This window comes from Bison bison, unplaced genomic scaffold, assembly GCF_000754665.1.
Source record: "Bison bison bison isolate TAMUID 2011002044 unplaced genomic scaffold, Bison_UMD1.0 scf7180017864390, whole genome shotgun sequence".
In the NCBI taxonomy this organism is placed as follows: domain Eukaryota; kingdom Metazoa; phylum Chordata; class Mammalia; order Artiodactyla; family Bovidae; genus Bison; species Bison bison.
The window spans coordinates 7158876-7173797 of record NW_011494962.1 but is presented as its reverse complement, the minus strand read 5'-3'; the positions used below and the strand labels follow the sequence as shown (position 1 = coordinate 7173797).

The following is a 14922-nucleotide window of genomic DNA, read 5'->3' as shown; positions in this document are numbered from 1 at the left end:
GACATTTTTTTATTCCTTAACATATTTTTTAATGATGCTGGAATTAATTGAACTGACTGTATCACAAGCAGTTAGGGTTAGATTATAAAAAAGAATATGTTTATTTTCAAGAATTTTAGCCTGACCTGTTAATATACATACATTCAACATCCTCTGGCCATCACTATTTTTATAATGTTTTTCTGCAAATGCTAAATCGCATTAGGATCTGGTTATAGAACATTGGAAATAAGCCGTTCTTACAAAATCACAGTTGTAGATCATTTTGTTAGATGTCTGATAGCTGCTGTGTTGCTGTTTCTCTAATTTTGTCATGTTTGTGTATAGAACATTTTAAAGGAGGATATTAGCTCTTGTTGCAAAGCAATCATAATCAGCTCTTAACCAAAGCTTTCAAGGCTGTTTTAAGTTTTATGTGTGTGACATTCCTCACCTGTGTTCTGTTTCATTTTGACCTTTAAGTGTAAATTGATACACACATAAAATGTACTTTATCCAGTTGACAACATATTAGTAACAACATATTTCAGGAAGGAATGTTTTAGATGAATTCCATTTATATCTCACTGAATGATAGGCACTCTTCTTTAAAGATTATTTTAAGATTGGCAACCACAAGTCCATACTTTATTATTCTGTTTCTGTTTTGTAGATGTTTATTGTGTCATAGTTGAGATTCCACGTGTAAGTGATATCATATGATATTTGTCTTTCTTTGCCTGACTTAAGTCACTTAGTATGATAATCTCTAGGTCACTCCATGTTGATGCAAATGGCATTATGTCATTCTTCTTTATGGCTGAGTAGCATTCCAGAGAGAGAGAGAGAGTGTGTGTGTGTGTGTGTGTGTGTGTGTGTGTACACGTACCATATCTTCTTTATCCATTCCTCTGTTGATGGACATTGAAGTGTTTCCATATCTTGGCAATTGTGAATAATAAAAACTTGAATCTTGAATCCAAAGAGATCAGGGTGCTTTTCATTCCTCTACCATACATGTTCTAGCTATGGAACATTGAGCAGGTTTTAAAAATTCTGGAGAAAGCATTAGGTTTTTCATCTGAAAAGGACAATGTTAATATTTTATCGGTTGGATTTAAGGAATAAATGCAATGACTATATATACATGTTCAGCCTTAGTACATGGTAAGTACTTTACAAGAGGTGTCTATTTTAATTACCTACGTTCCAAACATTGAGAGAAGGCTTTGCATACTGTATTTCTCTACTCTTTACTATCAACTTACAAAAGTTACTGATGTTGAAAACAAAAATCCTGAAGTTTCATTTTTAAAATCGTGAGTAGAAGACTGGGATTTGAACTCAATCCATTGCAAATGTCTCTCTGCTTTTAATATACTTCTTATTGTACCATTTCTACTGAGCTGGTGATGGACAGGGAGGCCTGGCATGCTGCTGTCCACGGGGTCGCAAAGAGCTGGACACGACTGAGCAACTGAACTGAACAGAACCATTCATTGATGTAACTGTTTCACCTTACCCACAGAGAAATGACTCAGAGAAAGTATGAAATACATCCTATATCTTGCATTGGGTAGGTGAGAACCACAGCACTCAGTACCAAATCCCCAGGCTCTCGGTTCAGTGCTTTTGTTGATATAATTACTCTGACTTTATTAATCTACAAATAAAATTACCTACATTTCAAGGCCCCTGAAGGTAAGAATGGCATGACACAACATGGCAAAATAAAATATTTTAAAAACGACATTTTTATTTGACAGCAATAGAATTTGGAGACTTATTTTAAAAATTAAAGCATAATTTTAGACAGTACAGAGTTGAAAAAGTATTTCTAGTTTAGTTGGTTTTTAGGAAAAGATAAGATTCAATAACATCAGCTGGAACACAAGAATATTTTATTAAAATTATTTTTGATGTGATAGTTTATTAATTAGTTAATTCAAATTAATTTCATCATTAATATAAAGTGAAAAATTTGAACAGTAATTAAATGTATTCTGCATGTTATTTTATATAATCTCACATAAAAGAAAAGTATCTAATTTGGCTATTTAGGCCTGCCCAACAAAAGAAATATTTCCTTTTATTCAACATAGCCTAATGATCAGGATAATCTACAAAAATTGGTTTATCCAAACACCACTTTTTAAGCACAATATTTCATGTTTATAGTTTGCAACTAATAAAAAGAAGATATACTTGAAGTCCAGACTTGAATGTCCATTGTATCCAATAGCCTTGACCACAAACAACTGCAGGATTTTAAGATCAGGGCATAGTCTGTACTTTCAATCAGCATCATCAGCAGGCAGTAATCCTGGGGAAAAAAAAGTAAATTCCACAAATAAACAGACCAATCTTCCTTTAAGAGGAAAGCTAATTCTTTTCAATCTACTTTTTTTATTACACTATTTTCCCCTCTATCTACTTAGCTAGAATAAGGATAAATTTCCAAAGCTACCCAGTTGGAAAATAAATAGGTTCACTGTTTGTCTAGCATTCCAATCTTTGCAAATGTAAATCAGCCCAACTGCTCCTCATTTAAACCTTCAACTTCACAAAACATTAAAGTGTGGCTTTCACGACACAATTTAATCTATCCACTAAGATTTCTGCCTGAACATCATTTGAAATTGACTATCTGATAAAGAGAGACCACTATCAAAGGTCAGTGAGGTCAACTTGTACAATTACAAGTAGTTTTACTGGGTCAACTCTACCAGACACTGCTGTTTGAAGGTTAAATTGTTACAATTAAAAATATATACAGATCGCCTTAGAGTTACTTTATTGTTAAATGTACCGGAAACAGCACGGGCATTTATTTCTGACCTTAATTGTGTCCAAAGTGTCACCACTGGGAAATTATACAAAAAGAGCACTTATTAAAAACATTATGATCTTGCACATTAAACAATGCTTTATAGAATAAAATTTATAATTAACTACTAAGACTAGTTTATTTATCACATCAGTATTAAGTTCATCAGGTTACTCCTTTAGGTCTAATTGGAAGTGCTCTAAGAAGTCCACTTACTATTTCATAGTTAGTGAACTTGCCACAAACAAAGCACCATGGCCCAGCATCTAAGTCTGATGCTAAAACAGCTTTCAGTTCAGAACAATCACTTCCAAATTACCAGAATTTAATCACATTTTAATAACAGGAAATAAAAGGAAGCTTTAAATGAGAAGCTCTAAAATTGGCTATTCCCTAATCATTTGATTCATTTTAATGTTTTTACTTTTTTTTAATAAGGTGGATAAATGGGCAGTGATGAAAGCTTCCATAATCACTGCCATGAAATATTATCATTCTTTCTTTTATGTGTGTGTTAGTTGCCTAGTCATGTCCGACTCTTTGCGACCCCGTATGCTGTAGCCCACCAGGCTCCTCTGTCTGTGGGATTCTCCAGGTAAGAATACTGGAGTGGGTAGCCATTCTCTTCTCCAGGGTATCTTCCTGATCCAGGGATCAAACCCAGGTCTCCTGTATTAATGAGTGTAAATACACGTTAGTTCTTTTTTTTCTTTCCAATATATGAAAAAAATATGACCTTTGCTGCTCAAGGTGTTTTCCTCAATGTTCTTATGATTTTTATGTATAAAAGTAGGATCTTAAATTTTGTGTGCAGTGTTTTATTAAATGACCTGGATGGTTTAATTTTGACAATAAAGGCAACTTTCTAAGCCAAACTTTCAGACTCAGGGAATTACCATATGAAATGATGATTAGGAAAAGAAATCTTCAAAATTAGAGATCTGAATGAAGTCATCTTAACCATTTTATTTTTATAAATATTTTCAGATTTTGTGTTGGAGATAAATTTTTCCTAAAGAATAACATGATCCTTTGCCAGACGGACTACGAGGAAGGTTTAATGAAAGAAGGTTATGCACCCCAGGTTCGCTGATCTATCAACATCACCCCATTAAGAATACAAAGCACTACATTCTTTTATCTTTTTTTTGCTCCACGTGTATATATGAATTGACACGGGAACCAACTGAATAGGGTAGATATAGGAAAGCAGGATGGTTATGGAATAAAAGGCGGACTGCATCTGTATGTAGTGAAATTGCCCCAGTTCAGAGTTGAATGTTTATTATTAAAGAAAAAAGTAATGTACATATTGCTGGATTTTTTTGCTTGCTATTCGTTTTTTTGTGTCACTTGGCATGAGATGTTTATTTTGGACTATTGTATATAATGTATTGTAATATTTGAAGCACAAATGTAATACAGTTTTATTGTGTTACCATTTGTGTTCTGTTTGCTTCTTTGTATTGTTGCATTTAGTACAATCAGTGTTTAAACTTACTGTATATTTATGCTTTCTGTATCTACCAGCTATTTTAAATGAGCTGTAACTTTCTAGTAAAGAACTGAAGATCAAATCTCACTAATGATACGTATAGATTAAACACGTCTATCATCATTAAAAATACAGAAAAAGAAAGACACACAAAGCATTTTAGCAACATCCACTATTATTGCCGCTATGATTTAGAGTCTTTATCAGTGTTCTCATTTATAACCCCCTATTTTCAGGGGGTTAAAGATCAGCTTTAAAATAATGCATAAGAATTTCATCTTAAAGCACTTTCATTTTTTACCAACGTGAAAAGTGCCATTTTTAGAATAACTTTAAAGCTTAACAGTTTTCCTTTTAATATCCTTTTTTGTGCTCTTTACCTAGTCAATGGCTTTGTTTTGTTTCCTTCAGCGCCATTCACCCCTATGTGAACTAGTGCCTTTGGGTATCATTTAAAAATTTTCCAAAGGGTTACTTTTAAAAAGTGTTACTGCAATTATGAGATAATCTTAAAATGATAAATTTCTTGTGCAAATTTTGCCCAGACCTCTCCATAAGAGCTAAGGGTATAATAACATTATGGCTTGAAACATTTCTGGCACTAAAAGGTTTTGAGTGTGAATCTACTGAAATCATGATAATGCACACTGAAGCTATGATGATATTTGAGGATTGAAGTCACTTTTGATCAGAGCAACATAGTGCTCACAGAATCTTCTAGAAGAAGAGAAACAAAGGGATTGATAAAAAGCTGAGAACTGGTGATTATATATTTTTCTGTATTTACCTGCCACTTATTTTAATGTTCCAAAGTGAACACTTTCAAAGTTTGATGTGTCTTACTCTTCGTTGCTTTCTCTAAGTAATTACCATTCAGAATTGATCACACTTAGGCTGAAATCTGTCATTCCATTTTTGAAAGGTGAAAAATTATTCCCTTACCTACATGATAGCTGATAAAGAAGAAAGCTTTCTAGAAAGAAAAATTATGGAGACTGATTATTTAAATTACAATTAAGGAAATAAAGATGAGACTGTGTTCCCTTCTTCTGGGTTGTTCACACTTTGCTTCTTTGCTTCTGCTCCCTGTATTCAAACTATTCAACAGACCTAATTCCACAACAGGCACAATGAAGCATATTTTACTAGAGCAAATTTTAGTTCTTTGGGCTTTCTCTTTTTTTATATATATATTGATCACTTGTATAGGAAACAATATTTCCCAGTGTTAGTTGCATCCCTGCTTTGTCCTGCCGAATATGCACTGCAGATGAAAATTAAATGTGATACCTGAATTCTTGATTTGGGGCCAAAATATTAAACTGAAAATAACTCTGGTGTGGATTTGAGTTGTTTTAAAACAAAGCTTTACTACGAACATGTGTGTGGATCTGGATATTGCCTCTCATTTTTAGGAAGATGGTTCTGTGAAAAGTGAACGGTATGTATTTTTACAAAGGATTCATGGTTAAGAGTGTTCAAGTCATGTGTCTTCCAAATTTGAGATATACCCCAGAGATATTTCAAGAATAGCAGTATGCGGTCCACAAAATTATTATTTTAGCCTTAGAAACTTACATTTATTTCATGGAAAGACTTGCATAGCCAAAACCAAAAAAAATAAAACTGAACAAATGGGAGGAAGGTGGGGGAAATATGTGACAAGTGGTTTTACTAAAGCAGCCCTCCTAGTCCCCATTAAGAGTTGTTTGAAATTCATGTGAATGTAAAATTCGAATTGTCAGTATCTTTTTGCAAATGATCTTTTTTATATTTAAATGATTTTGCATATGTTTATCAATATGTCAAAATACTTGTAAATTGGGAACAAACTTCTCTCAGCTTCTTGACGCTGTTCCTTTATTCCTGCCACCCAAAGACCAAACAAGGTTTTTACTGCCTTTTCTTTTGCTTAATCCTTTGGGAATTCATTCTTATACTTTTTCTATAAACAAAATGACTCACCTGGATTAAAGATTAAGGCCTTAATCTCTTTAGATTATCTTTAATCTCCATAAGATGGTGGAACAAGATAGAAATAGGCCATCTGACAGCTAATTGCCTGAAAATAGTAGCATTTTTGACCTGAAGTACTAAGCTTATTGTCTTGACTCCTCAGAGTCCCTGAACTGTTGTCAACTTTCCTCTTTGTGTTGTGTAACCCTGACGTCATTTAGCTTATTGTCTGAAGGCTCCAGTAAGACACCTCCGATGGAGTTTGGTTTCCTCAAGCAGCGGAAGCTGCCTACATGCGTCTCTTGTAGGCTGACTGTGATGAAGGACCAAGCTCCTCCACCCACCAGAGTGCTGGCTGAGTTGAAAAGCTGACCTGTGTTTGTAATTTCACTTCCATCTTGCTTAATAAATATCTGCTGGCTTCTTTCATTCACTTTTTTATATTTGGATTTTTTTTTAATAAAAGGGGCATCACACTATTTGATTGCACTTAATTGGCAAAAGTCTAAGATGATATCTAGAAAGCATAGTATGCAAAAGGAATAAAAATGTATAAGGACATTTACTTTCAAAAGGTATTAATAGATCAGAAGCAGAAAAAAGTACCCCAAATGCTTTCTCCAAATGTCATATGCAGGATCTCCAATCCAGGTAGTTTATTGCTATTTACTTCTGTGTGGAAAATAAAACTGTCAAAATGAAGGTAGCAATTGGTGGGTATAAATTTGTACGTTTATACAAATTTTAAGTGATCTTTCTGAAAGCAACCATGTTGCTCTTGTCAGACTAAATTTCAGATTTCCTCACTCCTGCATAATGAATTAAAACACAGAACTCAACTAAATCCTACCTCTTCAAGGAAGAAATGTTTTACCTTCTCTGAACCAAGGTGCTGAAAGTAATCAAACACACCATTCACAAGTGGTTTCCTTTTAACTGTCACTTGAGGCAAACCACTCTCTGACTAGCCATTTAAACAATTGCATAAAATGATACAGGCCAAACATATTTAGTGTTAACTATGTTAGGAAAACAATCTGCATGTTTATTGTAATAGACCATTAACGCTGAATACAGTTTTAGCAAAAGCCCTTTGATTATTACTTTTTCTTTAAAAATGCCATTACAGATACTTCCTAAATGTAATTTTAATGCAAGGCAAGGTAAATGGGAGCAAAGCTTTAACACAGCCATTTTTTCACGTGACATTGAGTACCTACTATGTGACATGTCTTGCCCTGGGTCCTCAACCTCCTGAGGGTTGCCTTAGGATACTTCCTGCGTTCCACCACCTTAGGGAGTGTTAGCACTGATTTGTCCTTATCTCAAACCTAGGAGCAATGAGCACACAAAAGCACATACCATCTTCTACCTATTCAGCATGTCATTGATACGAAAGCCCCAGAAAATATCTCAAGTAATCAATGTGTTCAGAGAATTATTTCACACAAATTACTCATTAACTCAATAGCACATAATAAAAAAGAACATCAATTAATTAATGAGTCACCCTCAGATCACTATGATGACAACAGAGCTCTGTTGAAACAGCCATTATAAATGGAGCTGCCTCCATTCATTGTTTGCAATTGGCCTATTATTTGACTGAAACTAGGGTCATAGTTAACACATGCCTGTAGGTAATTGTGTGATTAGTATCATAAATGAAGAATTCTGAAAGTCTACTACAAATAAAACAATATACATCATTGAAAAAAAAATCAAGAAAAATCTCATTTTTTGCTTGTAGCTTCTTTTGAAGCCAAGTTACTGGAAGAGTATCATTACCTTTCTAAACAGTATATTTTTATATTTGCAATCAAGTTGTAAAACTTTCATGTTGAACACTGTGGATTAGCTGCTAAAACATAAGTACAGTTTTATAGTGTTTTAGGATGCACATAATGTCAGAAAACTCACAACCACTAAAATATGCATGACCAGTTTTGAAACATTCAGCAACCCCCCTCCCCAAAAAAAGGACATTTTTGCCTTTGGGGACCCAGGCTGGGTAGGGTGTGTGGGGACTGGCAGTAATAGGGAACAAGATTAAAAGAAAAGCCAAATATTACAAAGTCACCAACTAAAGTTTTCCAACTATCGTAGTAAATGCCATTTCACTAAGCTTATAGAATAATTATAACAGTTCCCTTAGGTAAGAAAGAAACATCTGTTGGCAACACATAGCAGGTGTTAACAATTACACATACTGAAATTTTTAAAAATGTTGTTAATTAAAAGAATTCTGTTTCCTGAAAAGGAAATTCAAAGATATTCCTGTTCGGAGCATGCCAATCAACATAATGCTCTACATTGTAAAGCGCAAGTCCTCTTGGATCAGCTAGGTTTTGTGTTTAGTTCAGATCATTGCAATCAAAAGTGAATTAGAATTCATTGCACTTTTTACACAATGGGTATTCTGGGCTGAGGAGCTGAATACTCATGAAATTGGCATAGCAGATATTTTGGCTTTATTGGCAAGGTGGTCATTGTTAACTATACCAGATTTAATGGACACAGTACAAAGAAAAATAGGAGCAAGAGGCATTCAGGTAATAGATGACACAAGTCTTTTTTAACCCTGTTTCTGCAAAAGACTTTAAATCACATAAAAGAAAACAGTCCATTTTTAACACATAATATTATATGCCTCATTATCAGTAGTGTCTAATAATAGCTAACACTTACTCAACACTTAGGGGCTTCCACAGTGGCTCAAGCAATAAAGAATCACCTACAATGCAGGAGACAGGAGCCATGGGTTTGATCCCCCGTTTGGGAAGATCCCCTGGAAAAGGAAATGGCAACCCACTCCAGTATTCTTGTCTGGAAAATCCCATGAACAGAGGAGCCTGGTGGGTTACAGCCCGTGGGGTTGCAAAGAGTCGGGACATGACTGAGCACATGCACACACACACATGCCTACTAAGCATGCCATGTGTTGGGTTTTCATTACATGTAAACTCACATCATAGGTTCTATTTATCCTTATTTTGCAGATTTTAAATGAAAGTAAACAGATTACTTAACTTGTCCAAGGTCATATACTAAATAGATTTAAATATAAGTTTTCTGACTCTAGAGCTTAACCACTGCACTGTTTCATAGTATTTTCATTCTTGTTACTATTATTTTGTCATTGTCATCATCACCATTATTATTACGTTCTAGCCAAAAACTAGAAGTAATCTGTGCTTGAGCAAAAGTTCCAAACATTTCAGAGTGAATACCATCTTTAAAGATGAAAATAGGAAATAAGAGTGATCAGTTCAGTTCAGTTCAGTCGCTCAGTCGTGTCCGACTCTTTGCAACCCCATGAACTGCCACACACCAGGCCTCCCTAGGTTTTCCTAAAATCAGTCCACTTGGTAGCTCCTTCTTTCAACCTTTAAGTAATTTATTTGAAGCTGCCAAGCTAGGAATAATAGAGGATCCCTAGTAGAGGAGTGAGAAGGCAATGGCACCCCACTCCGGTATTCTTGCCTGGAAAATCCCATGGACGGAGGAGCCTGGTAGGCTGCAGTCCATGGGGTCGCTAGGAGTCAGACACAACTGAGCGACTTCACTTTCACTTTTCACTTTCATGCATTGGAGAAGGAAATGGCAACCCACTCCAGTGTTCTTGCCTGGAGAATCCCAGGGACAGGGGAGCCTGGTGGGCTTCCGTCTATGGGGGTCTCACAGAGTCAGACACGACTGAAGCGACTTAGCAGCAGTAGCAGCAGAGGAGTACTGTGTCAGACAAGAGGCAGTCACCATAGACTGGAGAGCATGAGTAGAAACCTTCAATTTTCTGCATCAGTATGAAAATGCAGTGATGAGGTGAGGCTAGACTGCTCTCAGAAGTCAAAACACTGAAAGTGTGTTACCTGTCTTTGATGTTTTATAACTTACTTCCATAAGATGACATGAAACAAACTGCAAGTTAGAGGAGCAATCTGTGTCAAACAGTGTTTCCACTGGGCTAAAATACACAAGGTGTCGGGGATGTTTGGTCCAGATCAGTGGCCAAATAATTAGGGAATTCTCTAGTTTCCGATTTACAGTGGCAAACAAGGTTGAAGCCATGGTAGGCAAAGTGCATGTATACTCAGTTGTGTCCAACTCTGCAACATCATGCACTGTACTACCAGGCTCTTCCGTCCATGTATTTCCATGGCAAGAATACTGAAGTGGGTTGCCATTTCCTTCTCCAGGGGATCTTCTCGATCCAGGGATCAAACCCTAGACTCTTGTGTCAGCAGGCAATTCTTTACCACTAGTGCTACCTGGGAAGCCCAGTGGACAAAGCAGCTATCCTTAACATAGACTAGAGCCAAAGTAGCTATCATGAACATGGACTAGAACCAAATTCAGATAGCCAAATGCAGCATCCTCATTTGACCACAGAAAGATCCCCGAGACTTTATTCCTTCCATTGCTTCAACAGCTTACTACTATCACCACAGCCACTTCCATACACTGCTGCTAAGTCACTTCTGTCTGACTCTGTGCGACCCCATAGACTGCAGCCCACCAGGCTCTCCTGTCCCTGAGATTCTCCAGGCAAGAACACTGGAGTGGGTTGCCATTTCCTTCCCCAATGCATGAAAGTGAAAAGTGAAAGTGAAGTTGTTTAGTCATGTCTGGCCATCAGCGACCCCATGGACTACAGCCTACCAGGTTCCTCCGTCCATGGGATTTTCCAGGCAAGAGTACTGGAGTGGGGTGCCATTGCCTTCTCCATACACTGGGATCCTTCCAAACATAAATCATTCCAGATTAAGTGGTTGTAATGGGAATTTCCATCCTGCAAGCAGCTCCTGTATTTTCAATATATAATTAGTACTTAATCAGAAAGCTTAGAGCTCTAATGATTAGGGAGAGAAGTGGTCAAACACAATTGCATAAACAACATGTAATTCCTCAACTTAGGAAACACAGTGGAAGCCCCAAGAATTTTTAATTGCATGATCCTTGGGTTAAATTCAACTCACTAAATAAATTGACTCACTAAAATATCCCCAAATCATCTAGCTCTCATAGCCCAAGTTTGGTGGAGCTGGAAGTTTGTCTCAAAGTCAGTCTTGACCTATAATTCCTATATTATTCTTAGAGAATCCTCAATTTAGTATGAATAATATCAGGGGCTCAGTGAAAACACAAACTACATCTGCAGCAGTTATTGATATATGAGAATAAGATATGGGAGAAAATCTGAAAATGGAATAAAAATTACATGGAAAGAGCCAGGAAACTTTGTAAAGAAAAAAAAATAAATCACACACCTTCCATGTGTGTAAGCACCATATAAGGCCTTTCTAAGCTTTTGTGCCTGAGAAACTTTGGTGCATAAAATATAATGTTCACTGCTATTTCTTGTTTGTTTAATGCTCAATTTATTAAACATACCACTCTAACAAATGTCATTTCTTTAAACATTTGTACACTATTTAAACAGCTAATAAGCCAAAACTTGTAAATTTAATAAATCAAACCCAACCATTTAAACATTGATTAGAATCTTAGTCAAATTCTTCTGAACATTTCAATAAAGTACCATCTAGTAAGCTTCAATTCTTTAAAGCCAGACATTCTCACAAGTAAAAATTTCTTTTAAAAATATTTAAATATTTTTTTAAAAACTGTAAAAAAAAATTAACATTTCTGTATTTTGCTTCATATCTTTCTAAGGTGTAAATCCTTTTAAAATTAGAGAATTTGGAGGACTTCCCTGGTGGTTCTGTGGTAAAGACTCTGGACAGTCTTCCTGTGCAGGGATCCCTGGTCAGAGAATTAAGATTCCACATGCCACACAGCCAATAAAAACAAAAAAAATTAGAGAATTTTGTCTCAACTAGCTGAGGTTACAGGATCTGTGGTTTTGACTCTCTGAACCTTGTTTAGGGCACAAGAATGAACTGCTTTGATCTACTTGATTCAAATTTGAGTCAGTGACATCAACTGGCCGATAATTTAATAGCTGTGCTCTTCTTTTACATCAATGTAACTCTTCAAAGTCTAAGTCTTTCACCTAGGTTATAATTTCCCACAACTCAATGCTTTTCCTAAATTGATATGTGCTGACATTATTGAAAGCTTAGGTATGCCATTTAATATCTTATTATAAGCTATAGGATCATTTAGAGATTTTTATCTCCTAAGAAGTAAGGAATTGAATCAATCCAGTCAAATTTCCTATTAGGACACATGACTAATCCTCTTCCTTGCACAAATTATTGGAGCTTCTTTTGAACTGATTGTAATGCCTCGCTGCCTATGTTGATTAGTACTTTGTGTTCTTGGTATGATTTCACTTACAATTCTCTACTCAGAAAACAAACAAATACGAATTGACACTGTATGCATTCAGGAGAAACCGGCCACTTGATTTAACTTTATAAAACTGTGTACCATTTTATTTAACTGTTCAATATTGTAACTGTTATGTATTAACTTTTCCCTATTTGAGTACAGTTGTAGACCCATGCTTTCATAGACTCAGATGCATTGCAGGTGGATTTAGTAGTAGGTTATGTTTCAACTATTTGTGTGTGTGTGTGTGTGTGTGTGTAGTTCTTACTGTAGGTGTCAATCAAAAAATTTGTCTTGAAAGATACTATCTTAGAAACTCAGAAAGCCAAAAATAAAGAGCTTGAGAGAAAAGGCAGATGCAGTACAACAAGGTGAGCAAAGGGGAACTGTTCCAGATGTGTGCTCAACCTGAAAATTGCAGCAGCCAAACAGAGGCTGTGTAAAAGCAGAGGTAGAAGAAATCATTTTAGAAGGAGGGTATCGGTACGACATTAGTTGGACATTGAAAAGAAGAAAATAAAGAAACAGAAGGGGAACTCAAGAGCTGATACCATGACTTAACCACCCACATCTGCAAGAGTTTATCTCACTTTTCACTGAGGATATTTAACAAGACCTATTGGTGCTACAGGCTTCCCTTGTGGCTCAGCCAGTAAAGAATCTGCCTGCACTGCGGGAGACCTGGGTTCGATCCCTGGGTTAGGAAGATCCCCTGGAGAAGGGAAAGGCTACCCACTCCAGTATTCTGGCCTAGAGAATTCCTTGGCCTGTGTAGTCCGTGGGGTCGCAAAGAGTCAGACATGACTGAGCAACTTTCATCATCATTCATTATTGGTGCTATACTGTCATCATCGGGTTTCTGCAGACCTTGATTAATTTTTAGATAAACATGATTATTCTTTATTTCAAAACACAATTTGCTTAGTCTCAATTAACCCTAATTTTTCCATGGTGATGGTGGTTGTCCACTGTTGTGTCCTACTCTTTGGCTGGGACATGGAGCTGAAGCTCCATGGGCTGACGCTCACCAGGTTCCTCTGTCCATGAGATTTCCCAGGCAAGAATACTGAAGTGAGTTGCCATTTCCTTCTCCAGGGTATCTCCTGATCCAGGGATAAAACTTGCAACTCCTGTATTGCAGGCTGTCTCCTGCATTGCAGACAGATTCTTTATCTCCTAGCCACCAGGGAAGCCCATCACTGAGCCAGTAGGGAAACCCTACATTTCCATGGAAACCATTTAAGACATAAGCAACAGTGGTTAGCATTATCAACTTTGCCATCAGAGTGACAATAATCTTGAAAAAATTACTTAGTTCCATGGATAGCAGTTTTCTCATTAGTAAAATAGATAATAATAACTACTTCATAGAGTTTATTGAAAATTAAATGAAACAATCTATGTTAAGTCCTTAATATAATGCCTTGGTATACAGTGTTTAAGTTACTTTTACTATTATTATTTTTATGAATTCTGAATCCTCTGAGAGTCTCTTAAGTGCCATTTGCCCTGAGAGAGGCTAAGCAGCCTGGATGGGTGAGCTTCAGAGGTGATTTATGTCCAGTAGGTAGATGTGGGACAAAGAATAACAATTGCAGGTAAACCATTCAACAGACAAATTAGAAAACTCCTTCCAAGCAAAATATCAAAATTCACAGAGGAAATTAAATTGGGGATCTAGGCCACAAGCATATATATTGCATGGTCAAATATAGTCTTACTATTTTCTTTTCATCTCAGAGATTTTGTGTATGTGTGTGTGCATTGCCATGTATATGCCTAGCATTTATACTGGGATGGGCTTCCCTCATAGCTCAACTGGTAAAGAATCCACCTGCACTGCAGCAGACCCCAGTTCGATTCCTGGATTAGGAAGATGTGCTGGAGAAAGGATAGGCTACCCACTCCAGTATTTTTGGACTTCTCCTGTAGCTTAGCTGGTAAAAATCTGCCTGCAATGTGGGAGACCTGGGTTCAATTGCTGGGACCTGGGTTCTATTCCTGGGGTGGGAGGTACTGGCACAAAGACAGAAATATAGATCAATGGAACAAAATAGAAAGCCCAGAGATAAATCCACGCACATATGGACACCTTATCTTTGACAAAGGAGGCAAGAATATACAATGGATTAAAGACAATCTCTTTAACAAGTGGTGCTGGGAAATCTGGTCAACCACTTGTAAAAGAATGAAACTAGAACACTTTCTAACACCATATACAAAAATAAACTCAAAATGGATTAAAGATCTCAACATAAGACCAGAAACTATAAAACTCCTAGAGGAGAACATAGGCAAAACACTCTCTGACATACATCACAGCAGGATCCTCTATGACCCACCTCCCAGAATATTAGAAATAAAAGCAAAA

At 36.4% G+C, this 14922-nt stretch overlaps 1 protein-coding gene across 5 annotated transcripts in view; it reads left to right on the top strand.

Moving 5' to 3' along the window:
• LMO3 (LIM domain only 3 (rhombotin-like 2)) overlaps positions 1-6690 on the top strand; it is a 63175-nt gene extending 56485 nt beyond the window's left edge. For all 5 annotated transcript variants that reach the window (XM_010858749.1, XM_010858748.1, XM_010858750.1 and 2 more), the window contains one exon: positions 3794-6690. In XM_010858749.1, the coding sequence (XP_010857051.1) occupies positions 3794-3899 (106 nt within the window). In that variant the 3' untranslated portion in view covers positions 3900-6690. The remainder of the gene's footprint in view (positions 1-3793) is intronic.
• The last annotated feature ends 8232 nt before the right edge of the window (positions 6691-14922 follow it).